The 27,198-nt window shown below is 39.1% G+C and overlaps 1 protein-coding gene across 3 annotated transcripts in view; it reads left to right on the forward strand.

Annotated features, from left to right (window-relative positions):
• The window catches only part of HIBCH (3-hydroxyisobutyryl-CoA hydrolase), a 98,836-nt gene extending 76,267 nt beyond the window's left edge, over positions 1-22,569 (forward strand). For all 3 annotated transcript variants that reach the window (XM_043998698.1, XM_043998696.1, XM_043998697.1), the window contains 3 exons: positions 8,390-8,509; positions 9,284-9,317; positions 22,259-22,569. In XM_043998698.1, the coding sequence (XP_043854633.1) occupies positions 8,390-8,509; positions 9,284-9,317; positions 22,259-22,374 (270 nt within the window). In that variant the 3' untranslated portion in view covers positions 22,375-22,569. The remainder of the gene's footprint in view (positions 1-8,389; positions 8,510-9,283; positions 9,318-22,258) is intronic.
• Positions 22,570-27,198: the final 4,629 nt, after the last annotated feature.

The following is a 27,198-nucleotide window of genomic DNA, read 5'->3' on the forward strand; positions in this document are numbered from 1 at the left end:
AATCCCTTCCACCTCTGAATCTATGAACCTATTCCCGATGGACTTTTATTCACCAGCTCTTGAAATACCGGAAGTTAAAGTCAGCCCCTGATATAAGAAAGGCACTAGCTATATTATCTGCTGCTCTTAAATAATGGTAGGAACTGCCAAGTGCAGAGATGAAATAAATTCCTAGTAAGTCCTGCTGACTCGTGTTATAACCTAGTCCTTAGAGTCAGAATTCTCTCCTTTAGGCAAGCTAAACAGAGACATAGAAAAAGCTCTTTAGACCAAAAATGGTTCCTTTTTTGTCTGAAAAGATAGCCAATTCACATCTCTGAACAGGTATCACACAAAGGTGTAAGTGATTATAATACTTTTAGAAATTTCTTCTTCTTCCTTGCCAGTATAAGATTTAGGATTTAGTTGATCTTAAAAGTATCTTCTTTTCCCCCTGAGCAATCATAGAATTCTATATACCAATTAGAATGGAAGCTAAGTTCCTTGAGGTTAGAGACCATTTTATTTTTGTCTTTGTATTCCTAATGCCTAATACAGTGCCTGCACATTATAGGTGCTCAGTAAACCTTTGTAGAATTAATGAACGAATGAATAAAAGTAAATACCTAAAAAGAAATCTCCTCTGTATTTCCAGTTACTGGTCATCCAGCTTCCACTTGAATATCTCTCCTGAGGGGGATTTTAATTCTGTTTCTGCACTGATTTAATTGTTAAGAAGAATTCCTTATCTTGAACTAAAATTTGCAACTTGATAACTTCTACCCATTTTTCTAGTTGTATTCTTTTGAGCTAATCAAAATAAGTCTAATTCCTCTTCCAAATAATAGTAGTCCAAACGTTCAGAGACTGTATTTATGCCCCTATTCCAGGATAAACATCCCCAGTTCTATCGACCAGTTCTTTTATGGTATGATCTTGATCCCCCTCACTATGTTGGCCACCCTCCTGAAGAAGTTCTATTATTTCATTAATTGTTGTTGTTCAGTCTTCAGTTGTGTCTGATTCTTTGTGACCCTATAGACCATAACATACCATGCCCTTCTATCCTCCACTATCTTCCAAAGTCTGTCCAGGTTTTTGCTTGTTTCCATGGCATTATCCATCTCATCTTCTGCCACCCCCTTCTCCTTTTGCCTTCAATCTTTCCCAACATCAGAGTTTTTCCCAATGAGTTGTCCTCATTTTGTGGCTAGAGTATTTAAACTTCAGCTTCAGTATTTTACCTTCCATTGAATAGCCTGAATTAATTTCATTAAGTATTGACCAATTTAGTCTCATTGCTATCCAGAGGACTCTCGAAAGTCTTTTCCAACACCACAATTTATGTGTCGATTCTGTGACACTCAGCTGACCTTATGGTTCAACTCTCACAGCCATACATTGCTATTGGAAAAACTATACCTTTACCATATGGACCTTTGTTGGCAAGGTGATATCTGTCCTTTTTAGTATACTGTCCAGATTTGCCATAGCTTTCCTTCTAAGGAGCAAGCATCTTTTAATTTCATGGCTAAAGTTGCCATCTGCAGTGATCTTTGAGCCCACAAATGTAAAAATCTGACATGGCTCCCATTTCTTCTCCCTCTGTTTGCCAGAAAGTAATAGAACCAATTGTCAAGATCTTTTTAAAAACAATGTTAAGCTTCGAGCTGGCTTTTACACTCTTCTCTTTCATCCCTATCAAGAGGCTTCTTAATTCTTCACTTTCTGCCATCAGAGTGGTACCATCTGCAGCTCTTGATCACAGTGAGCTCTAGGTCTTGTTTTAACTGACTGTATGGAGCTCCTCCATCTTTGATTACAAAGTAAATAATCAACCTGATTTTGATATTGACCATATGATAATGTACATATGTAGAGTCACCTTTTTGACAGTTGAAAAAGAATGTTTGCTACAACTAGCAAGTTATCTTGAGAAAGCTTTATTAATCTCTGTCCTGCTTCATTTTGTACTCAAGGCTATACTTGCCTGTTAGTCCAATTATCTTTTGATTTCCTTAACTTCTTTCTAAAATGTGACATCCAGAAATGAGTAATGCAGAGGAAAGCAAGACTGTTGGAACTGTTGCTTCCTTTGCCCTGAATACTATGTCTCTCCATGCAATTTAGGATAACATTTGTGGGGGAGGGGGTTCTTTGACACTGTTGACTCATTTTTAGTTGATGGCAATAACAACCCTAGATATTTGTGATACAATCTATTCCCTAGCCAGATCTCTTCTATCTTATACTTGTTATTTTTTTCCCTAGCTTTTGGGTTTCATCTTATATTGATCTGAGCCATTATTTTAGTCTGTTTCATATCTTTTTTGAATTGTGATTTATCCATTGTTAGCTATTGCTCTCAACACTATGCCATTTGCAAATGTGGTGAGCATGCCATGTATGCCTTCATCCAAGTCATTGCTAAAAATGTTAAATGGTATAGGGGCAAGGACAGGTTCCTGGGGTACTCCAGGAAGGTTGCTAGACTTTCCTACATCCTACACCACAATTTGCCTCTCAGATTTAACTAGTTATGAATCTTTCTCCCTGCACCATCCTCTAGTTTGCATTCTCCATCTTGTCCACAAAGATAGCATGAGAGAATGTGTTAAATGCTTTGATGAATTCTAAGTTTGCCATATCTATAGAATTACTCTTATCTTGATGCTCTGTCTAAAAAGGAAATGAGGTGGGTCTTTCCAGGGGAGGCGGGTTACCTATTCTTCCAGAGCAGTGGCACCTCTGGTTGGTCTGTCCTCTGTGCCATTATTACTCCTCTTCCCCTTCATGAGACTGTGCCCTCTTCCTGCCATAGGTCTTTGTGTCACTATTGTACCCTCCAACTATCCTCTGTATCACTTCTGGCCCTGCCCTGGGTGAAATAATTTCTAAGTATGACTTTGTGTAAGTGTTCTATACTAACTCCTCACTTGTCTCAGATTTTAATTCCTTAATCACTCTTTATGGCCTAGCCTAGTCCAAAGTTCATTATTCTTGGGAGAGAAAATAGAAGCCAAATAATTGAATAGCCCTGCTTTTTCTCTGCTGTCTGTTATTAGTGTTCCATCCATCCCATGTAGTGATCCTCCCCCTTCTTTGAGCTTTCTCTTGCCTCTAAAATAGCTAAAAGACGACTTCTGTTGTCAGTTCTCCCATTGCTTTGGGGCTGATGACATCTTTATAGGACTCTTCCTCAGCTGCTGTTGCTCCTATCTTCTAAGCCTGCCTTCTAAAAATCTGGGTTCCTTTTATATCCACATTGATCTCCTTAGACATCTTACCATTTGAATTTTGTCAGAAGGGTTTTTGTGTGTGTTTCCTTTTGTTTAAGAATCCCAGTCCTGTGAGATTCCCATCCTTCATTGATTTTATTTTCCCTGTAGAACATCAGGCCTTTGGGTCCTACATTTCCTTTTTTCTGAAGCTTCTCTCAAAGTGTAGGTTGTCAGGTTATGTTTTGCTCTCCTCTTTCTGTTATGAATTCTAAGATGGAGTGGCCATTTGTCCCCAGTGTTTCTATCATTTCTGCTTCTGCAGTCAATTTCTCCTTGTTGGTAAGATTCATGTCCAGAATAGTAGTTTTAGGGCACTCTTTGCTTCATCTACCTCTTTAAAGGATAAATTGTGATCAGTACAATTCAAAGATAGATTTTCTTATTCTTCTTTGGGCAGAAGGGGAGTTCCAGCCAGATATCTGTGTGGTTAAAATCACCCCTATCAGTGTTATATCATCTCTCTGTGAAAAGTTTGTGATGCATTTCCCAAATCTCTTTTGTATTTCCTCCTGTCCAGTTGCCTTGTAATATATTCCCCTTATTTTATTAATTTTTTCACTCTCAGTCAATCTGTACTTAAATGATCTCTACTATGTTTCTCCTTGAAGGGGCTGTAGTTTTCTTCTTTTTCTTAAAAAAAAATTTGATATCTTTTGTTTTTATATCATTTACCTCTCCTTAAAAAACCAATTCAGCAGGGGCAGCTAGGTGGCGCAGTGGACAAAACACTGGCCCTGCATTCAGGAGGACCTTAGTTCAAATGGGGCCTCAGACACTTGACACTTGCTAGCTGTGTGACCCTGGGCAAGTTACTTAACCTCCATTGCCCCACCAAACCCCCCAAAAACAACAACAAAAAAAACCCAGTTCAGCAAAACTAAGCAACATATTGAAAAAGTTTGACATCTTTACGTTCCATGTTCATATCCCCTGCTTCTGCAAAGAATCTGGCTTTCTTAATATACAGTACCAATGCCACCGTTAGCCCTTCTTTTCCATTTGAATAAGGCATACGTTTTTCATAGCCATATTCTAGTCAAGCATCCCATCCCACCAAGTCTCAGTGGTCACACCTCAGACCTATGAGTTCTAATTTTCTGCCTTGAAACTTAGGCTGCTGCAAGGATTTTAGGAGACCCTATAATAAGGACCTGGATGAATTCTGCAAAAGTCTTAAATACACAGAGGTGGGAAAATCAGTGCTGAGTGCAAGATCATCATGCGTATCCATCAGAGAGAAAAATGTAGCAAGAAAATGAAAGATATCTTAGACGGCATTGATAGAGGCCTAATGTCATCATAGAATGAGGATTGTAATAGCTCTACTATCTCTCCTAACTGGGCAGGTTATATGAGGAGTACTGTGCTTGGTTATGGGTGGCACATTTGAGGAGGGCCATTATTTCTATGTTAGGCCATGGAAGAAGAAGAAAGCCACCAGGATAGTTAGAAAGACTAGAAACAGGGACTTAGGAGCATCAGACACATGAGATTCAGTTAAAAGAAAGGACTGGGGATGCTTAGTTTGGGTAAGAGAATATTTGTTGAGATGCAATAGCTGTCCCCAAAGCTTTGAAGGATTTTCATACAGAATCGGAATTAGATTTGTTTTGTTTGGCCCCTGAGTGCAGACTGAGGAGCAGTGGGTAGAATTCGCAGAAGAGGCTGATTTCATCACTTCTTGACAATTAGTTGTCCCAAAGTATAATGGGCTGCCTTGGGAGACAATGGATTCCTTGGCACTAGAGGTTCTTAAGTAGGGGCTGGATGACTCCTTGTCAGGGATGTTATAGAGTATGCTTATGCTTGTATGGGTTGTACTAGATAACCTTTGAGGACTGAATGCTTTGATTTTATGGAAGAAAACTTGTCAAGATTAGCTCACCTTTCTGTAAGACAATTTCATATAATGTATCTTTTAAAGGGAAAGTGGAAGATATAAAAGGGTTTTGCAAAAAAAAAAAAGAAATTTTATATTCAGAAGTATGCTATAATTTTGCTGAATCTTTTTTGGTTATTGCTATAAATAAGAGCAATTTTCATTTAATAGCAATTCCAGAGGACATATTGTATCTCTAGGAAAAGGGTAATTATGATACAAACTTAAGCTAAAATGCAGAAATTAAGGGACCCAGTATAGAATATAACTCTAGGTTGTTGATAGTTACCTGAAATTTTTAAGAGAAAGAAATAGAAATTTTTTGTTATCTGCTTTAAAAATTTTTAACTCTTTTTTAGTGAATATATCATTTACTTTGGATATATCTCATGGGACCTTCTGAGTATCATTAAATAACAACCCTTATAGCCATAGAATACAATCTTTGCATTTTATTTAAATAGTAACACTTTTTATGTCATTCGAAAAGTACATTTAACATGAGACAGTAATTCAACAGAAATTTATTAAATGCTTATTTTTGCAATATATAATGAATATCCCTTGAGGGCAAGGACTTTTTGACCTTTATATTATATATCCTTTATATTCCCAGTGTATGGCACATAGTAGGTGCTTAATACATGCTTGTTGAATTGAAGTGAAAGCTCTGTAGTAGATGTTGAACTATTATCACAAGTTAAATTATAAAATGCTGTCTGCTCTGAAGTTTCTTGGATAAGATAGGAGAAAGAATAGCATTTGTTTAAATGAAGAGTATTTTTGTCATCTCTAATGAGAAAATAGCCTTTTTGTATGATCCTAGTACTCTGCCTCCAAAAGGGTAAAAGCAAAATTTTATATTTCCATAAAACAGTATTCTTTAATAGATGAGTTTGAGTTTTTCCATTATCAGTCTGAACATTTGTATAACAGAATTATGTGTTTATATATGTGTACATATATGTTATAGATTTTTGTGTAATTGTATATATTCATATACATGTAAACATATGTATTCAATGTGTAAGACTATTTTGATTTGATACTTTGTAACTATTCTGAATTCATATCAAAACCATACTTCTTAATTATAGTTTTTTAAATCTGATGAAAAAAACTTTGTGTTAATGAGAGGCTATTACAGTGACTTCTGATGGCTGGGCTAAATTTAAACCTGTGGCTCTATGTAGTAACAATTGGAATCCCGAACTTACAGTTTTTCCTGAAGTGCTTTTCAGAATCCATCAAAAACTAAATTGCCTATACAGAGGTATAGTCCAAACAAAGAGAAAACATGAACATTCTCATGAGCAAGATAGGCAGATTACTACTTCATTAAACATTTATAAATTGGGGAAAGGCTCAAGTCATGACTAATTTTTAGTTTCTTTTTTCAAATCAGTTTGTTAACTTCATCAAGATTTAATGGTTTTCAGGAGGTTTTCATGAATTGACCAAATATCAAATACTCATCCTGAGTATGGGTAGTTCTAGTTTGGTAGTTTTCTGAATAATTAATAAGCCACCTTTATAGGTTCCTCTAAAGCAAGGCTGCTGAGCCTCCAGCCTGCTGAATAGTTTTCTCTGTACTTTCACCTGACTCACAGGTCAAGGACATAACATAGCTATAAAATTCTTTGGTGAGAATATAATGGACTTAGAGAAAGATGGTGGAATGAGAAGTCAGGGAAGAACTCAACTCTTCAATTATGCCTCCTTCATGAATAGATCAAAATGACCTAAAACATAAAGAAAACTGTTTTTTTTAAGTTAAATAACCACAGAGCCATAAAGTAATTAATAAAGTACCATAATTTTGTTTAGTTAAATTTTCTTCAGGTAGTGAAAATCCACTTCATTCTCTGCAACCTTCCTTCTCTCCCCCATTGAAAAATAAAGAAAAACAATACCCTTGTTACAAATGTCTAGTCAAACAAAATACATTCTTGCTTTAGACATGTTTAAAAAATATGTCTCAATATGTGCTTTGAGTTCATCACCTCTCTGTCTGTAGAGGACATCATATTAGAGATTTCTACAGTAAGAGTAATATATAAAGGACAAAAAAAGCCTGAGCAAGCAGAGGGAAGACCTCTCTACCATGATGAACAAATGTTATATTATTAAAAGATCACCAAGAGAATTTATCATCAGCAAAGTAATTTTGATAAACAACTAAAGTTCCACAAATGGACTTTGTGTAATGGTTCAGTGCAGGAAAAGTTCAGTAAATGTCACTGAGACTGTGTTAGGAAAACTGGGTTCTGAGCTCTGGTAGCTTATAAATAACCCATTTAGTCTTTTTATGGGTACAAGATTTCTTTATGTAGTTGAATTTGAGAATGCAACAGAGACCTGCAGTCTCTAATTAGAATTTTCTCTTTCTGAATTTACTGGGAAATTCCTTCAACTCAATAAATTAAAAATTATCACCAAAAGTTCTTGTGGTGGTCATTCAGAAACAGGCTGTGCAGACTTTCTATACATACATACATACATACATACACACACACATATGTGTATATATATACACATATATATACATATATATATTGCAGCTGCAAATCAAAGAATAATCTTCACATATCTTAAGTTTGTTAGAACTATGGTCTTTTTATAATAACAATAATAATAGCAGCTAACATTTATGTAGCACTTTAAGATTTAAAAAGCTCTTTGTAAATGTATAGTATCTCCCTTGGGTCTCACTTGACCCCATGAAGTAGATGCTATTATTATCTCCATTATCTAAATGAGAAAACTGAGGCTATGAGGCCACACAGTCAATTATGGCTACAAACATGTAGTAATACCATCTACAGCCCCTACTGCAAATATGAAAGGAAATTGAAGTATTAAAATTATGTCATCATGTCTATAATTTTTTATTGTATTGAATATTTGAAGATATCACAGCTAGCATTTATACAGTGCTTTAAGGTTTGTAAAATACTTTTCATGTGTTATTTCATTTTATTTTCACAACTGTGTGAGGTGGTTGCTATTATTTCCATTGTACAGATGAAAGAACTGAGGCAGAGAGGAATTAAATTACTTACCTAGGCTCATGCAGGTAAAAAAAAAACCTTAGGTAGAATTTGAATTCAGGTTTTCCTAACTCCATGTCCAGCACTATCCATTAAACCATCTTGCTGCAAATAAAGGGTATGTGCAGATAAAGATTATGTTGGTTTACTAGGGGTGGTAAAGAGACTATACATACGTATTTAACCCTTTGTCTCATCAGGTAATTAAAAAAATGTCTCCAGCCTCCTTAAAGATCACGTTAAGACAGATGATGGAGGGGTCTTCAAAGAGCCTACAAGAAGTGTTAATTATGGAATATAGACTGACTCAAGCATGCTTGGTAAGAATTTCTTAGTGCCTGGGAACTTGGAAGCTCAGCATACTTAACAGTCAGGAGACATTTATTAAGCGCCCACTTTGAGCTCAGCCATGGAGTGACTGGCTGCTCTTAGTGCTGCCATTCATGACTTTATATCAAACGGTTTTGTTCTCATGCAATGGCAGGTTTATTATATTATCTGGTAACAAAGGATTAATAGCATTGTTTTTATTATTGGAAAATTCTATCCTGAGTATATTTTAAAGCAGATATTATAATCATACATGCCATATTTTTGTTGGCCTGTTTCTTTTTTTAAAAGAAGACCCACATTTGCATATTTAAGTATCTCATTGTCACATGCCTCCCACCAGTGTGAGATCCTGACAGGCAGGATCCTGTCTATTTCTGTGTTGTATGCACAGTGACCACTGAACAAGCATTTTGATGTAAAAGGAACAAATCAGTCATTTTTGGAGATTTGTGATTATCACCAAAAAGAAATGTGCTGTTTAATGTACAACCCGAGCCTGCCCCCCCCAAACAAAGAAACAAAATAACCACGGGGGGGGGCCCCCCGCATTGGGGGGGGGATTAAGATGTCGACAACAAAAAATAACCAGTTTATTTTCCTCTTCTCTGTCAATAATTTAGCTCAGTTTTTTTTGTCTTTCATTTAATCAGAAACAAGAAATGATTCTATTAACTGTCTTGAAAATTTTGTGTTACAAAAATTTGGTATGTTTCAATGTCCATTATATTACCTAAATTCATCTTTATTTCTTTCACTTTCAGAGAGGCCATGACTTTTATGAAGGTGTTCGAGCAAGTGAGGAAACAATTATTTTTCCTTCTTGATAGTTATATGACTAAGATTGGGGTTAGGCTGATAACATGTGCTTTGGTCAAAGATGTGATAGTTTGTCAATGACAATTTATCTTTTCTCAGGCTAGCAAAGTACTTCATCAGTACTATTCATCATAGTATAAGGGAGGACTCACCTTCCAATACTGATAATGTTTTTAAAATATAGCTTACCAGGTAACTATTGGGGTTGATTTTTAAAAAGCTGAACTTGCTCCCAGGGCCCTGCCTCTGTTAAGTACAATATGAGCTTATTAGACTCATTCAGTTGGCTGCTGTCCATCATCCTAGGAGCTGCAGATGGTAACTATGTAAGTATGGAGGCACAGGCTTAAAGGTGGAATCCTTATTTTTCTTTATTCTCTCATATACAGTTCAGAGCAGAGCTACCAGTCGGTTGCTGATCACCCCTTTTATGTCCTCCCTGTTCATGGATGTGTTCAGTAGAGGATATGGCCAAAGGTCACCAATATGTCTCAGTTCTGAAGCTCTGAGGCAGACATCCCCTACTCCATTGAGGCAGACACCTCCCCACTCCCTACTCTTGACCATCAATAATTGCACTGTCTTCCTTCTTCCTAGTGGTTTCAAGGCCTTAAGGAAATAAAAGGCAGTATTTTACTACAAAGGAAAGGTTAGGGATGTTTGCCTAGAAGATGGGGAAGAATTGAAAGAATTGAAAGAAACTCCCCTGCTCAGGGAGTTTCAGTTCCTTCTTTCCTCTACTGCAGGGGTTCTTAACCTTTTTAGTGTCATGGACCACTTTGGCAGTCTGGTGAAGCTTATGGACCCCTTCTCAGAGTAATATTTTTTTCTGAAAAATCAAAATGGAAGGAAATACTAGATTTTATTTAGAACTTAATGAAAGTAATAGACAGCTACGTGGCACAGTGGATAGAATGCCAGGCTGGAGTTGCAAAGATTCTTCTTCCTGAGTTAAAATCTGGCCTTAGACACTTAATAGCTGTGTGACCCTGGGCAAGTCACTTTACCCTTTTTGCCTTAATTTCCTCATCTGTAAAATGAGCTAGAAAAGGAAATGACAAAGCAATCCAGTATCTTTGCCAAGAAAACCCCAAATAGGGTTATGAAAAGTTAGACATGACTGACACAAGCAAACAATAACAGCAATGAAAGTAAAGATGTATTTTTTTTTCCATCCAAGTTCTTGGGCCTCTAGGACACCAGGTAAGAATAGCTGCTCTAGGATAAAAGACAGGCTCCTTCGTTTGGCTTCTAAAAGCCTGCACAGTATGACTGTAGCCCACTGTTCTAGGCCTATCTCATACACACTGTGTTCCAGCCAAACTGGTTTCCTTGCTGTTTCTTCTACGTGACCTTTTATTCTCATCTTTGTGTCTTCATCTGTGCTTATTGCACTCCCTCCCCACCTTCACCTCTTAGAATCCCTCACTTCCTTCAAAGCTCAACTCGAGCACCAGCATTTTGAGGCCACCCTTATAAACATAGAAATTATTTTGAATCTACCCATGACTATTAAAATGGGCAGTACCTGCACTCTCTGTTATTAATTTTATTTCTGTCTTCCATCCAGAAAGGAAATTCAGAAACAACAGAAACTTTTAAAATGCCTTTTAAACCTAAATAAATGGAACTTTGATGGCTTCGATGGTGCCCTCCATATGCTAACTCAGCCACCTTTATTTATTTTAACAAATTATGGCATTTGCCAATATTTTAGAAAATAGGGACATGGAATAACATGTTTTATAAGGCCAATTATTTCATAAATAAACTCATTAATCAATGAATTTGTAACTCCTTAGATTCCATTCCAGGCCTGGAAGTGCTTGTACTGACCTGAGAGATATTTAAATGAATCTAAATTCCTAAAACACCAGGCTTTGGCATGTAAATGGTAAACAGTGATTCACTACTGCTCTAGATTTCTCTCATATTTCTGGCGTAGAGTAGAAAGACAACAGCACTAAGTTAAAATGGAGGGTTAGATGAACAGATGTACTATACCAGCTGTCCTTGTGAACCTCCTCCTCTCAAAATCTAGCTTTGTTTATAATTCACTTCAGAGCATAAGCAAAAAATGCTCATTTATTTTAGAAGAAAAAGGGAGAAAATAAAGTATCTACTCATGTAGCAAATTGGTTAAAACAGAAAAGTAGCCTTACAGCTTTTATCTTGAACATCTCCTATATATATTGAAACCAAGATCATTATTCTCTATTTCTCTACTTGGATATTTTGAAAGAGCCATGATTTAATTGGTGTGGAGATTGCCTCTTTTGATTCAAACCACAACTCCTCTGCACATTAGTAAAGAATCTTCATAAATTGCTCTGGCCAAAAATTCTGCTAAATGGAGATCACAAACATAGTGTCTTCAGTGAGCCAGGACAGGCCTCAGGTGACAAGCACACTTTTACTATGTAAGACCCACTGGCACTCACACTTCCAGAGCATGATCTTTGAAAACCCAGGGCTACCTCCAGGCTACGATTGTGTGTTGCAGTAGGACTTTAAAGGCAGAGCTAGAACAAGCCTTGGACTACTGGGGCTTTGTCCCAAGGTGGGAAATTTAGAGGGTACAAAAATTTAGTACATGTCCTTCTTCAGCAGAGTAGAATTGAATGCATAGAGGCCTCAAGCTCCTGCTCCAGTGCTGACTGAGCAGTGGTGGGTTTTGGAAGCATAAGGCAGCAGACTGGAGCCTTTTTATGCACTTCCTTCTCCTTGTGTCCCATAAAGAAATCTCCAGTTTACCACGTCCCCTTGCTAGGATTTCTCCTTCCCTCTTTTTCCTCTCTCCTGTACTTCCTCCACAAACAGAGCAACAGCACTCCCTTCAAGTGAATGTAATCATCTTGTTATTTCCCTCCCATAAGGGAAAAAGCCTCACTGAATCTGTTGGAGTAGAAAGACCATAGCACCCCAAATTCTATAGATAGATGAGACTTTCTAAGGTCTCTTACACCTCTATGATTTTTCTCCCCAAGCCATTCTAGTAATTACTCCATCTCAGTCACTTCTTGTATTATTTTTACCTTCAGAGCTACCAAGTCAATTTGAGGACACCTATCATTCTACTGGATCAGTTTGGTGCTAGTTGCCCCAAGTGCTGAAATTGTTGGTGTCCTCCTTTGCTTCTTTTATAGAAGTTTGTCAGTTATAAGAGTTCATTTATTACCTCAGTTGTATTAAGTGGAACATTCTGAGACCTATTTCTATTCCACAGAAGCTCTTTCCTTAATAAAACTTTATGAAATAAAGGCACTATTCTGGCAATGTTGTCCAGAATAGCCCTCCTCTCCTTGGTTTCAGAAAAAAATTAAAGCAGGTCATGTCAGCAGAACTGGTGAGCCAGCACAAGTTTCATAATGGAATATGAGCTGATAGGCATCTTATGGGATGCTCTCCAAAAGCTAAGTAAATAGGCAGGGAATTAATCACAGGGACTTTAGATGCTGCTATTTAAGCTAAAGAAAGGTGATAGCAAAAATCTGGTGAATTCTGCCCTTTTAGTTTTATACTTGGGAAAACATGAAAATAAATTAATTTGTACTAGTTATTTTATTAGTTATAATATTTTGAAATTCACCATAATCTTAGGAAAATAATGGGATTGCCCAACACTTTTACAGGGGCAGTCTGTTGCAGTAGAAAAGGAGATATTCAGGATTGTCCTATTTTACCTTTATTCCTTCTTTCAATCTTTCCTCTCTTCATTCCCTAGGAGGTAGCTGCCTTTTTGTGCTTACTTAGGTTTGGGGGAGATACACACTTGTATATATGACATGTATATACATATGTATGTAATATATGCATATGTATACACATCATATATGTTTTTTAATAAAGAAGAATCTTAAATTGTTCAACTGCAACATGAGACTCCTAAGGGAACAGTTTTGAACTGCGACATTTGCCTTTTTCAGTATTGTTAAAATTCCTCACTACATTAATGCTGGGCACATACCTGCCTCCTGTTTTCCTACTTCTCCTTGCAGAGATAACAAAGAGGCTGCCTCTGTCTTACAGTCCCTTGAGGGGATAGTGTGTAGCTACAATGAGTGGTGACTGCAGTGAAATAGGAGAAGTAAGTGGTAGCGACCCAGACCAGTTGTTGAGAGGTACCTAGAATGGAGAGTGAGATGCAGGGCCCAATTTTTAGGGAAGGAATTCACCCCATTTGGTTATGCACAAGGCATCCAGGATACAATTTCCTGATGATATTGTGAGGGTGGCAGTTGCTTTTCTGAAAGTGAAGAGTAGGAAGCTCAATGTTTTATCATACTTTTAAAATTCTTCTCCCTACACATTTTTATGAATGGATGAAAACACTGATTTCAGTATAGACTGATGCAGCAGGGCAGCTTTCAGCATCCCAAAAGGGGCTAATCTCAAGGAAGTCCTTATTCTGTGAATGTCTTTCTTTTCAATGTTGAAATTATTGTTCTTGGTTATTTTAGATGTAACAAGCACTCATCTTAAACTTAAATTTATTCCTTTGCATTCCAAATTCAAAATGGGCTTAAGTAAAACATTTATATTTTTTGTAGGGATTCCTACTAAATCAATGTTTTTGTTGTATGTCATCACTGGAAATGTCTTGCTATATATTATAAGAAAAAAGATCTTGTAAAAGCTATAATTATTTATGAAGTTCATTCTTTCCTATTCAGATTCTACCACAATAAAAATACCATTAAAAAAAACAGCTCCTCCCCTCTAATTGAACCTTCCCTTGTAACAAAGAAAAACAATTGAACAAAACAGAAATTGTGACTATGACGGCATAAACAACAATCTACTATGGTGGTAAATTCTTCCCACCCCATTACCTACAGGAAGGAGGTATATTTTGTCTGTCTTGGTCATTGCATTAATCTGAGGTCGCCTGACTTTTAGTACCTCTCAGTGTTGTTTTTATTTATATAATTTCATTATCTACATTGTGCTTCTGTTTCTGCTTTCTTTTTTCTTAATATCACTTTCATTTCCAAATTATCTCCTATCCCCTGCTGCTAAGATAGGAATCTCTTGTAACAAAGAATATAAAAGAGAGAGGAAAAATAGGAGTTCAGCAAAATTAAATGACCCATCAAAAGTCTGACATCATATGCCATGTTCCACACCTGCTTTGCAGAGAATGCAAGGAGGTACATTTTCTTATCTTTTGGGGGCCAAACTTGGTTATTATAATTAGGGAGGGAAAGAAAGGAAAGGGACCAAGCACTTATTAAGGGCCTATTATTTGTCAGACTTTGTGCTAAGTGTTTTACAAAAATTACCACAGCAACCCTGGGAAATAAGTGCTGTTATTATCCCTGTCATACAATTGAGAAGAGTGAGGCAGACAGAGGTTAAAGTGACTTTCTTGGTTCACGGTGCTAGTAAAATGTCCTAAGTCACATTTGAATTCAGATCTTCCTGACTCCATGCCCAGTTCTCTCTCCACTGTGCCACTCAGCTAGACTTGAACTCAGGAAGATGAGTCTTCCTGACTTCATTCCTGGCACTCTATATACTGTACAAAACAAACAAAAGAAATAATCTCTACTCTTGATCTTATACCATAGAAACATAGATTAGTATATTCAGAATAAATATAGGGGATAAATACAGAGTAGTTGAATTGAAAGCAGTTTGGGAAGATGGAACAAATTAAGTAATCAATAAATATTTATCAAATGCCTACTATGTGCCAGGAAGGGTATAAAACCACTGGGGAAACAAAAGGAGGCAAAAGGCAGTCCCTGGCCTCAAAGAGCTTATAGTCTAATGGGGGAGATGTCAAACAAACCAATAAAGACACACAGGGAAAGGAGTAACAGAGAAAAGGCACTAGAATTAAGAAAGGTTGAGAAAGACTTCTTGTAGCAGATGGGATTTTAGTTGGAACTTAAAGGAAACCAGTAGGTGGAGATGAGGAGGAGGAATATTCCAGGTTTTGGTGATAGCTAGAGAAAATGGCTGGAGTGGAGAGATAGAGTGTCTCATCTTGTTCATGGAACAGCAAGGAGGCCAGTGACACTGGATCAAAGCATACATGGTGGGGAGGGAGTAACACGTAGGAGTAAAGAAAGAGGGGGGCTAGGTTATGAAGGGCTTTGAAGGACAAATAGAGCATTTTGCATTTGATTCTGGAGGTGGTGATAGGAAGAGTTTATTGAGAAGAAAGGTGGCATGGTCAAACTTGACTTTAGGAAAATCACTGCAGTGGCTAAATGAAGGATGGAATAGATTGGGGAGAGACTTGAGAGAGGCAGATCCAGCCGCAGTCTGCAGCAATAGTGCAGCTGTGAGGTGATAAGGACCTGCACCATAGTGGTAGCAGTCTCAGAGAAGGGGGCATCTTACTGACAGATCTTGGCAACAAATTGGATATGGGGGTGGGGTGAGAGTGAGAAACTGAGCTTGTGAGCTTGAGTGGCAAAGAGGATGCTGTTATCCTCTACAGTAATAGGGAAGGTAGAAGAGAATGGGTTTTGAGGGAAAGAGAATGAGTTCTGTTTTGGACATATTGAGTTTTAAGATGCCTATTGGACATCCAGGGCAGGTAGGTGATATAATGAAAAGAGGGCCTAGAGTTAAGACCTGAGTTCAGATTTGACCTCAGACATTTACTATCTGTGTTACCCTGGGCAAGTCACTTCACCCTGGTTGTCTCATTTTTCTCATCTAAAAAATAAACTGGAGAAGGAGATGCCAAAACAATCCAGTATCTTTGTCAAGAAAACACCAAATGTGGTCATGAAGACTTAGACAAGACTGAAATGACTACATAACTGCAACAATTGGACATCAAATTTGAGATATCTGAAAGTCAGTTGGAGAAGTGATTGGAGGTCTGCAGAGAGGTTGGAGCAGGATAAGTAGATTTGAGAATTGTCACCTTAGAGATGGTAATTAAATCCATGGAAGTTGATGAGATCACCAAGTGAAGTTAGTATAGAGGGAGAAGAGGGTCCAGGCCCAAACCCTTAGGGACACCTACAGTTAGAGGAAATGATGTGGAGGAGGATCCAGAAAAAGGGAGTAAGAAGGATGGGGCAGATAGGTTAGGAGGAGAACCAAGAGAGAGAGTGGTGTCCTAAAAACTTAGAGAATAGAGTGTCAAGGAGGAGAGGGTGACCAGCATTATCAAAGGTTGCAGGGAAGGTTGTAAAGGGTTTTAAAAGCTAAACAAAAAAATTGGTAGCAAGCCACTGGGGTTTATTGAGTAGCGGATCTGAGATAACATAGTAAGTACTTAGGTAGATCAGCAGTCAGATATGTACTTTAAGAAACATTTTTTTTTGGCAGCAGTGTGGGAGCTGGTCTGAAGTAGAGGAGAGGCTTAAGGCAGGAATAGCAATTAGGAGTGGGTTGTGATAATCTAGATGAGAGGCACTGAGGGCCTGAATGAAGGTGGTAATGGTGTGTGTAGAGAGAAGGGGTCTTGATGGTATCATATATGTTGTGGAGGTGGAAATAGCAACTGATTGGATATATGGGATGAGGGAGAATGGGGAATTTGCTATTGTTATTAACTTGGGAGAGTGGAAGGATGGTGGTACTTTGGATATAAATAGGAAGGTTTGGAAAGGTTTGGAAAGATTTGGGGAGAGAGAGACAGTTTTGGACATGTTGAGTTTGAGATATTCCAGAATATCCCATCTGAAATGTCCAATAGACAGTTGGTGATGTGGGACTGAAGCTCAGGGGAGAGACTGGGTGTAGGTATATAGATATGAGTCATCCAGATAAAGATGTTAATTAAACTCATGGGAGCTGGTGAGAAGATAGGAGAGAGAGAAGAGGGCCAAGGAAAGAAGAGCCTTGGATAATGCCCACAGTTAGGGGGTTGTGTGATAAGAATGATGAGCCAAGAAAGGAGATGAAGAGAGTGGTCAAGTAGGAAGAAAACCAGAAGAGAATAGTTTAGTGTCATGAAAACACAGGAGAGAGATAATATCTAGGAGGAAATTTGGGGCTAGTGTCAGATATAGCATGTCAATCAAGAATGATGAGAACTGGGGCAGCTAGGTGGCGCAGTGGATAAAAGCACTGGCCCTGGATTCAGGAGTACCTGAGTTCAAGTCCAGCTTCAGACACTTGACACTTACTAACTGTGTGACCCTGGGCAAGTCACTTAACCCCCACTGCCTTGCAAAAAAAAATTAAAACAACAACAACAACAAAAGAATTATGAGAACTGAGAAAGGCCCATCAGATTATGGGCAATTATGATATTACTGGTAACTTTGGAGAGAGCAACTTAAGGTGAATGATAAGATTGGAAGCCAGATGGCAAAAAGTATAGAAGAGGGTGAAAAGAGAGAAAGTAGAGGCAGGGGGTATAGAAAGGGTTTTTTTTAGGAGTATAACAGAAAAATGAGAGAATTAACAGCTTGAGGAAATGAAAGGGTCAAGTCTAGGTTTTATAAAGATGGGGAAGACTTGGGCATAGTTGGAGGCAGTAGGGAAGGAGCCAGTAGATAGGGAGAGATTGAAGATTGGAGAGACATGGGATGTTTGAAGTTGTAATCTACAAAAAAATGCAGGAGAAGACGGATCACAGCAGGAGAAGTTGGCCTTGGCAAGAAGAAAAGGCCACCTCGTTGGCAGACACTGGGGGAAAGGTAGAGAAAGTAGGGATTCTGAGATGAAGAGAATGGGATTAAAGGCTTCAGTTTTCTCAGTCAAAATTCTAAACTGAGAGAACAGCGATAGAGTTTGTTTGGTAGGGAAAAAAGGTTTTAAATAGCTTCTGTGTGGAGAGTGAGATAGAGAATCAATTTATGAGGAATAAAAGATCTTCCTTGATGCAGTGACAGCCCAGTTGAAGTTGAATAACATAAATGTATAATGTACCTAGTCAGAACAGTCATGTGACTTCTTAGAGTTCTCTTCAGCCTGAGAATGAGGAAAATTGCAAGATGAAACCTCACATTTTAATTTACACTTTTCACTTCTTATTAGTTATTTGGAACTTTTGTCATAAGGTTACTTATAGTTTCAGTTTTTCTTTCCCTCATAACCTTTGATTACTTAATCTGTTGATCTTAATCACATATTTGTGTCAGTTCATTATTTATCATGGATCCCAGACATGTCACTTACATATTCTAACACAATTAATTAGCTATTCTTTAAAAAATAATAAATATCATGTACATAAAAATTATATAGCAATTCCCTGTAAACAAATTCTAGCTCCCCCCCATAAATTAATTTTTTTCACTTTAGGAAATTTAATTATTTTCCTTTATTAGCATTTCAGAACTAGTACTTTGCACATTTTATACATGGTATAGAGTAGATCTGGTCACCAACAAACTGAGGCCATTAGGTTCAACAGTCATTAAAATAAGAGGTGAGAGGATTCTCAATGGCAGAAGTTGCCAGGGAGCTATTAATGCTCTAAGCAAAGTTGCAAAGTAAATCTGTTACTATTTATTGAAACAGTACCTTGCTATATACCAGAAATTGTGGTAGGTGATAGATATAAAAGTCAGTCTTTGCTCTCAAGAAACCTGCCATTCTTCCCAACTATAGTGTTAAGCACTGAGATTCTGTTATGCTATGTGGACTTAGAACATGGCATATTAATGCTAGACAGGTCATTAGAGGCTCTATTCCAACCTCTTGAATTGAGGGGAAATTGAGTCTCAGAGAAGAGAAAGGGGTTTGCCCAAGGTCACAAAGCAAAGTAGGGACAGAGTTTCAACAAATAATAACAACTGCTCAAATTCACAGAATTATATAATGTCAGAGGTGGAAGAGTCTTTAGAATATAAACTATTAGAAATGGATGAAACCTTGCGAAACCATGGAATTCAACCACCTCACTTCTCATATGGGAAATCTGAGGCCACAGGGGCAGCAGAATCTTGACCTACAGGGTGAGCTAGTATCAAGGAACAGAACTCTGTAATCATGGAGAAGCTGGTGTTAGAAGAGTTAGGAAAGGGAGAAAGAGACAAGTGGCAGACACACTGGTGTATCAGTCAGCCAGAAATCATTGTGCTCCATCCAGGCACCTTGCGAAATGCTAGTGATACAAAGAGAAACAAAAACCAATGGCCTCTGTCCTCAAGGAGCTCATATTCTAATGGGGTTGTACATGCAGGATACAGGGTAAATTGGAGATAATCTATTGAAGGTAATCTTAGAGGGAGGGCATTAGCCAGGGGTCGGGGCACAAGGGATAGGAAGAGGAGGTAGACCAAAAAGGAAGGGCATCTTACAGAAGGCTGATCTTAGCTGAGACTTGAAGAAAACTGGAGAAGCCAGGAAGGAAGTGGAGACTAGAAGGGGAGAAGGCATTCTAGGCATGAGGAGTGACCAGTAAAAAGGTTGGTAAAGGGGCAGCTAGGTGGCGCAGTGGATAAAGCATTGGTCTTGGATTCAGGAGGACCTGAGTTCAAATCCAGCCTCAGACACGTGACACTTAACTAGCTGTGTGACCCTGGGCAAGTCACTTAACCCTCATTGCCCTGCAAAAACAAAAACAAAAACAAAAAAAGGTTGGTAAGTCAGGAGTTAGTTGGTTTCCTAATGCCTCTGTGCATGTGTGTGAATATGTATTTATACATGTATCTATACACACATCTATCCATCTGTCTGTCTTTCTTGCCCCATTCTCTCTTCTTAGGATTGCTTACCAAGTACCCAGTGCCCTTTTGCTGTCCTCTAGCTTGCCAAAGCCGCTATATCCGCTCTAAGATGCCCCTGCTCTAAAACTGTGCCCACCTCCCCCGGATTCCTAGATATTAGGGTCTTAGAGAACATTTAGTCCAACTCCTCATTTTATAGGTGAGAAATCTGAGAAAAATTACTTGCCAAAGTTATCTCATGACCGAGGAAGGTCTTTCATCTAAAATAGTCTTTAAGTCTGTTAGTTCTTGGGCCGAGAATAAAATAATTCTGAGGAGGTGCAGGAAAATTGAAAGGGAGGGCAAGAGGCTAGAGAGAATAAAAAGATGACAGAGCAAAGAGGAAAGAGAAGTAGCTGCATACCCCTAACAGGCCGTGACAAGACATCAGACGGGGTGTATTTGGGCCAGTTTAGGAAGGGCAGCAGCCTCCGCTGCTTTACAAGTAGCAGCAGGTGTGAGGACAACTATTGCTGGCTTCAGGAGAAGTGGGGTGGGGTGTAACTTCTCAGTACAGGCCACATAGAACTGCTGTTGTCACTTAGTATCTCTAGTGACTATGAAATCCTGGGGAGGAGATAGATACCGGGAGGGGCACATGTGTTTTTGTCATTTCTTCCAGGGGGAGTTGAGAACTTTGGAGGATTGAGGAGGATATAGAAATGAGTATCTGATTGCAAAGAGAGCATCAAAAACCACTGGGTTTTCTAGAATGTCTTAAGATACTACAGTGATGTGGGGCAGCTAGGTGGTGTAGTGGATAAACCACCGGCCATAGATTCATGAGGACCCGAGTTCAAATCCAGCCTCAGACACTTGACATTTACTAGCTGTGTGACCCTGGGCAAGTCACTTAACCCTCATTGCCCTGGGAAAAAAAAGTAAAAATAATAGAGTGGGAGAAACTAGAACTTTGGGAACAAAACTTATCATGTTATATTAGAGCTTGTGATATCTAAGGAGGGAAATACCAAGCGTAGTTAGGTATCCACCCTAGACTTTAGGAGAGCAGATTTCAGAGAGTTCCGCAAAATGAATCCATTGTTTGGGGGTCCCATTGCCGGGGCTACAGAAACAAACAAGCAGGACAGCCTCTGCTCTCAAGGAGCTTATAATGAACATGTAAAGAGGAGCTGGAAAATTAGTGGAAGGGCAGAGTGCAGATCATACAGCATGGCCTGGTTTGGAAATGCTGACCAGGAATTGATGTGGAGACCTGGTTCTGGGGAGGATAAGGTGAAGGATCATCTGTCAGAGCCCAGCGTGTGAGGAACATAAGGCTAATGTACCAGTTGGGGGTGGGGGGTAAGGGAATAATAGCCAAAGTGTAGGCAGCACGGTATGGGTATGAATATAACCAAAGATGCATAGATAATTATGCATTTAATAGATAATAAATTATATTAATACAGTACTTGTCATACTCAATATAAGTACTGTTATTTATTTCCTTCTGTCTCTTTGGTGACACTGATAATGTTCTATATTCTGTTTCTAAAGTAAATTGTGTTAACTAATGATTCTTGCCTTTATTTAATGAATTTAAAGTATAGTAACTACTCTCTAAAACAAAGACTTCATTAATTCTGACATGTTCCCTTTTTCCCCTTTAAGAAGGCTAATTTTGATGTCAGTACAGTTGACTTGACTTCTTATTGGGAGGTGTGCAATTTCCTTATGGCTTTAGATGAGCTTAAATCTTTGGCTTAAGAGGATTAAAAACATGCTCCAGGGGCAGCTAGGTGGCGCAGTGGATAGAGCACTGGCCCTGGATTCAGGAGTACCTGAGTTCAAATCTGGCCTCAGACACTTACCACTTACTAGCTGTGTGACCCTGGGCAAGTCACTTAACCCGAATTGCCTCACTAAAAACAAAAAAACAAAAACAACAAAAAAAAAAACCATGCTCCAAATGTTCTGTCACTAGCACTCAGAAACCAAGAATGACAAGTTCAGAGTTCAATCTTGAAAATGAATTTTGAATAAACACAGTGTAAACTTGTTAGGAAAAGATGTATTGTAGGGGCAGCTAGGTGGCGCAGTGGATAGAGAACCGGCCCTGGATTCAGGAGGACCTGAGTTCAAATCTGGCCTCAGACCCTTGACACTTACTAGCTCTGTGACCCTGGGCAAGTTACTTAACCCCAATTGCCTCACTAAAAACAAAACAAAAAAACAAAAAAACAAGATGTATTATAAAAAGATAAGAGTAGTTTTTGCATCTTTGGTTTTTAAAGTCTGGCATGGATATGTAAAAATGTTTCTTATATCTTCCTTTTTTCTTGGCAGTTTTGATTGACAAAGACCAGAACCCTAAGTGGAAGCCAGCCACATTAGAAGAAGTAACTGATGAATTTCTGAATGACTGCTTTAAGTCACTGGGAAGCGATGATCTCAAATTTTAACTGCAATGACTCACCTTTCTCAGAGCTAATTATGAGCGGACAAGTAAGAAAAATGGAAAGTTGACACTCTTTGGATTGGAAAATCATCTCAGTTTGACATGGCAGGTCTATTTTTTTGATTGTGTGATAATCTATTCATTGATTATCTTGTATAGTATTTTATGCGGACAATATTGAATAAAGATTCTTGAAAAGCTTGTGATATTTTGATTGTTGTTTGATGCTATGTCTCAAAGGATATCTCTTTTTGCTTCAGGTAAGGGTAAAATATTGCATCTTGTCATGCTTTAAATTTAAAATATTTGAGGGATAAAACTTTTAACATGATCATATGATATTCTTATTAATTCTTGACTTCTCTGTTGCAGTGACACTCTTGCAACTGTGTCTTCTTGGATACTTTTTTGCCTCTAGATTCTTGTGACACTTCTCCCTCTTAGTTATCCTTGTGCCTGTCTGGCTACTCCCCAGTTTCTTTTACTAATCATCATCATTGTTCTCCCTTCTTTGTATGGATGTACCTCGTTTCTGTCCTAGGTTTTCCTTTCTTTCCCCCTGCACCATCTCAGTGATTTCATCACTTCCTAAGGGGTCATTTCTATATAGAAGACTCTCAGCTCTCTACATCCAACCCTACACTTTCTTCTGAGTTCTAATCCCACCTTACCATCCGTCTGTTGGATACTTCTAAATGGGTATCACATAGGCATTTCAAACCCAGCCCTCTTCATAATTTCCCTGTTCTGTTGAGGGTACCACGATTCTTGTTCTCACTCAGGGTTTCAACCGCAGTGTCGTACTTGATTCTTTACTCTCCAACACTCATCCAGTCAGTTGCCAAGTCTTGTATTCTGCCTCCTCAGCATCTCTTCCCCATCACCATATTTTAGGCCTCCTCCATCTTTCACTTGGATTATTAAAGTAACCTCCTAATCGGGCTCTCCCAAGTCTCTTGCCCTCTCCAGTCCATCATCCACATAACAGTCAAAGCCATATTCTAAAGCCAAGATCAGCATATAGTTTTGTGCTCAAAGACCTCTGGTGGTGGCTTCCTGCTGCTCCCTACAGGAGAAAATGCAAATGTTTTTGCTACTTAAAGACCTTCATAGATGGGCTTCAGCCGACCTTTCCACTTTTCATATACTCTATGTTCTAGTGAAATTGGACATTCCCCGTACACAACATTCCACCTCCCTGCCCTCCTCCTGGAATGCACTTCCTTCTTCCCTCCACCTCAAAGAATTCTGATGTTCTGTCAAAGTTTAGCTTATGTGCTACCTTCTACATCAAGGGTTGGCAGATGATGGTCCAAGGACCAAACCCAGCCTGCCCTGGTTCTCTGATGCTTATCCTGCAAGAGCCCTTTCCTTATCCCTGCCCTAAACTGTTAGTGCCACCCCAGTTGCTCTGTGTGTGTGCTCGCACACACACACGTATATGGTTTTTATTTATATGTATACATAGTGATGGTTGTTTATAGGGTTTTCTGACAGTAGAATGTAAGATCCTTGAGAGCAGGAACTGCTTTATTTTTGCTATATATCCTCAATACCTAACATAGTGTGTAGTGCATAGTAGCCACTTAATAAATGTTTATCAATCGATTAAAAGAAGAATGTTTAGAGTAACAGTTTATGAAGAAGCTGCCTTATAGGAATGTTAGCACACTCCAGATAGAAATCAAAATGAAAAAACCTAAACAAGATGTCGTTTGGTCATTCTAAATCTCTTAACAGGTCTTGCTGAGTTGCACTTATTTTAAAGGATCTCTATGGTGATTTTCCTTTCACACCATTATTAAATTGGAGGAGGAAGGGACCTCACATGCCATCTAGTCAAATGCATAGAGAAGATTCCTTTTCGGTTATGTTACACCTCACTTGAGAGAGAGAGAGAGGCTATATGGAAATGAAGAACTTGGGCTCAAATCCCAACTCTCTACTTTGCCGTGTGACATTGGGCAAGTGCCCTCATCAGTCTGGGTCTCGGTTTCTTCTGCAAAATGAGGAGGTTGAAGTAAATGATCTCTGAGGCCCTTCACACCCTAAATCTGTGATTCTGAGATTTCTCAAGGTATCTCATTCTTTTGCATAGCTCTGATTATTAGGAAACATTTCCTTGCAGGTCCTCTCTGGGAGAAGGAGGGCATATCACCATTACGTGTCCCACCAGTCTCCTATCTGACCTCCATCCTGGGGGAAGAGAAGTGCTATTCCATCATGCCCGCCTCGTGCCCTTGAGAAGAAAGGACAGGGTGCCATGCTATCAGGTCTCCGGCTTGGTCTCCTGCCTTGGGGGAAAGAGAGTGTCACCATTCTTGCTGCCCTTTGCCTGAACTGTCCAAGATTCTGAAAGGATTCCTCCCAGAGATCATAATACTGTCGACTCGGAAAATCTCTATCAAATTGTCCCTTAATGATTTCTCCCCCGGGCCTTACCCTCCCCATCTCATTCTGTATCCTCCACTGCTCAACTCATTCCCATTCCCCTCAATGCCGCCCCACCCCCACCCCCAAAGTCCCAACCAAAAGCTACCCATTCCTCTCACTGTGTCCTCTGGGACACCTGTTCAACAAACTCACTTTCATCTTAAATCCTTTCCTTTCTCACTCCCCTCCCATCTTGTAGCTCTCACTGAGACTTGGCTCTTTCCTGATGACTGGCCTCCCTGGCCAACTTTTTCCAGCAGATACTTGCATTTTCACTCATTTCCCTCCAATCACTGGTTGAGGTGGGGAAAGTGGAATATTCCTTGCTTCCCATTCCCATTTTCAGGTTCCCTCCCTACTATGATCATTCAGTAAGCTCTGCTCCTTTGAAGTTTATGTGATCCACAACTACAAAGACATCCAAGATACTTCCCTTTCTTTCTTAATGAATTCAGTTCCTGGCTCACCATCTTCCCTCCTCAATTCCTGCCCTCATAGTGGGGAGCTTTGGCATATGTGTGGATACTCCCTCAAACACCTTCCCCCGGGGCAGGTAGGTGGCGAAGTGGATAGAGCACCGGCCCTGGAGTCAGGAGTACCTGAGTTCAAATCCAGCCTCAGACACTTAACACTTACTAGCTGTGTGACCCTGGGCAAGTCACTTAACCCCAATTGCCTCACTTAAAAAAACAAACAAACAAAAAAACCCCAAACACCTTCCCCGCTCCCAGTTCATCAGCTTACCCATTTCCCATTACTTACCCCTCCACTCCACCTTAGCCACACACAAATGTGGTCATGCCTTTGCTATTGCCATCAACTCTGAAATCCTCTTATCTGATCATAATCTGTAGTCATTCTGTCTCTTCCCTCTGCCTTCTGTCCCCACACTCTGCTCTTCCAGTGCCTCCATCCCTTAGTCCTCTCCCAGGCCATCACCCCTGCATGAGCCACCATTTCCTCCTTTCTCTATCTTGTGAATCACTTCAACTCTATCCTGTCCTGGAGGCCTTTGCTCCCTGACTGCATTGCTGCTTGTGTCCTGCTGACTTCAGCCTTAGCTCATTCTCATCTGCCACCTTCGTTCTTACCCATGTGCTGCCAAACAGTGGAGAAAATCATGCCACCGTCCTGACAGGGTCATGACAGTCTTGTGTTGCCCAGCCTTAACTGCAATATGTCATGGGAGATAGAATCCTGGGAATAAAGTCAGGAAAACCTAAAGTCAAATTCCACCCTATGACTTTAAATGTGGGATCTTAGGCAAATCGCTTAACCATTATGTGCTGTAGGTAACTCCCTAGAATTTAACCATGAAGAGAAAGTGATATGTACTGATAGACAAATTCCTATACCAAGGGAACATTGGTATTTGACTATGGTTTTGGTTTTTTTTTTTTCATGCTGACAAAATCACTGATCCTATGTATTTCATTCCTATATCACTTCTCTATGATATTTTCCCAATTCCTCATCTGTTTCCTCTTTCTGTCCAGGAGGTCTCTAGTCTGATGATAATATTAATTGATATTCATTCAAATGCTCCCAGATTCCTTCTCTGATATTTGGATTTCCTCATGTGAGCACATCTTTTAAATGTATAATAATGCTATTCTGTCCAACCTCTTTTTACCTATATTTTTCCTTCTAAAATAAGGTATGCCCTTTCAGTATCACATTCCAGTCACAGGCTGTATCTTACCAAACCTTAGTGACACTTAATGAAATCAAATAACTTGCCTTGTTCTTTACATGTACTTCATGAATTTGGATATGACACTGGAGACCACTGAGTTTTATTACTGGCTCTTTTCCTAGATTTTGTGATTGGTCATTAATTTGTAGGCTTATGAAATATTTTGAAGATATGTTAAAATCACTATCAACTCTCCCTTTGTACTTGAAATCATATTTTTGGATCTCCTTTATTCTATTCTCCCTTCATACCATTCCCGCTTCTCCCTTTTATTTAAATTGAGTAAACGTGAAGAAGTACTATACACCTATAGTTATTCTGCTTAGTCTTTTTTTTTTTTTTTTTTTAGTGAGGCAATTGGGGTTAAGTGACTTGCCCAGGGTCACACAGCTAGTAAGTGTTAAGTGTCTGAGGCCGGATTTGAACTCAGGTACTCCTGACTCCAGGGCTGGTGCTCTATCCACTGCACCATTTAGCTGCCCTGAATGTTGCAATGACCCCTTTTTTTGTATTTCTTTCTTTTCTTTTTTCTTTGTGGGGCAGTGAGGGTTAAGTGACTTGCCCAGGGTCACACAACTAGTAAGTGTCAAGTGGCTGAGGCTGGATTTGAACTCAGGTCCTTCTGAATCCAGGGCCAGTGCTTTATCCACTGCACTACCTAGCTGTCCCCCCCCCCCCACACACACACACACATACTCT

The sequence above is a fragment of the Dromiciops gliroides genome, chromosome 3 (genome assembly GCF_019393635.1).
Source record: "Dromiciops gliroides isolate mDroGli1 chromosome 3, mDroGli1.pri, whole genome shotgun sequence".
Taxonomy (NCBI): domain Eukaryota; kingdom Metazoa; phylum Chordata; class Mammalia; order Microbiotheria; family Microbiotheriidae; genus Dromiciops; species Dromiciops gliroides.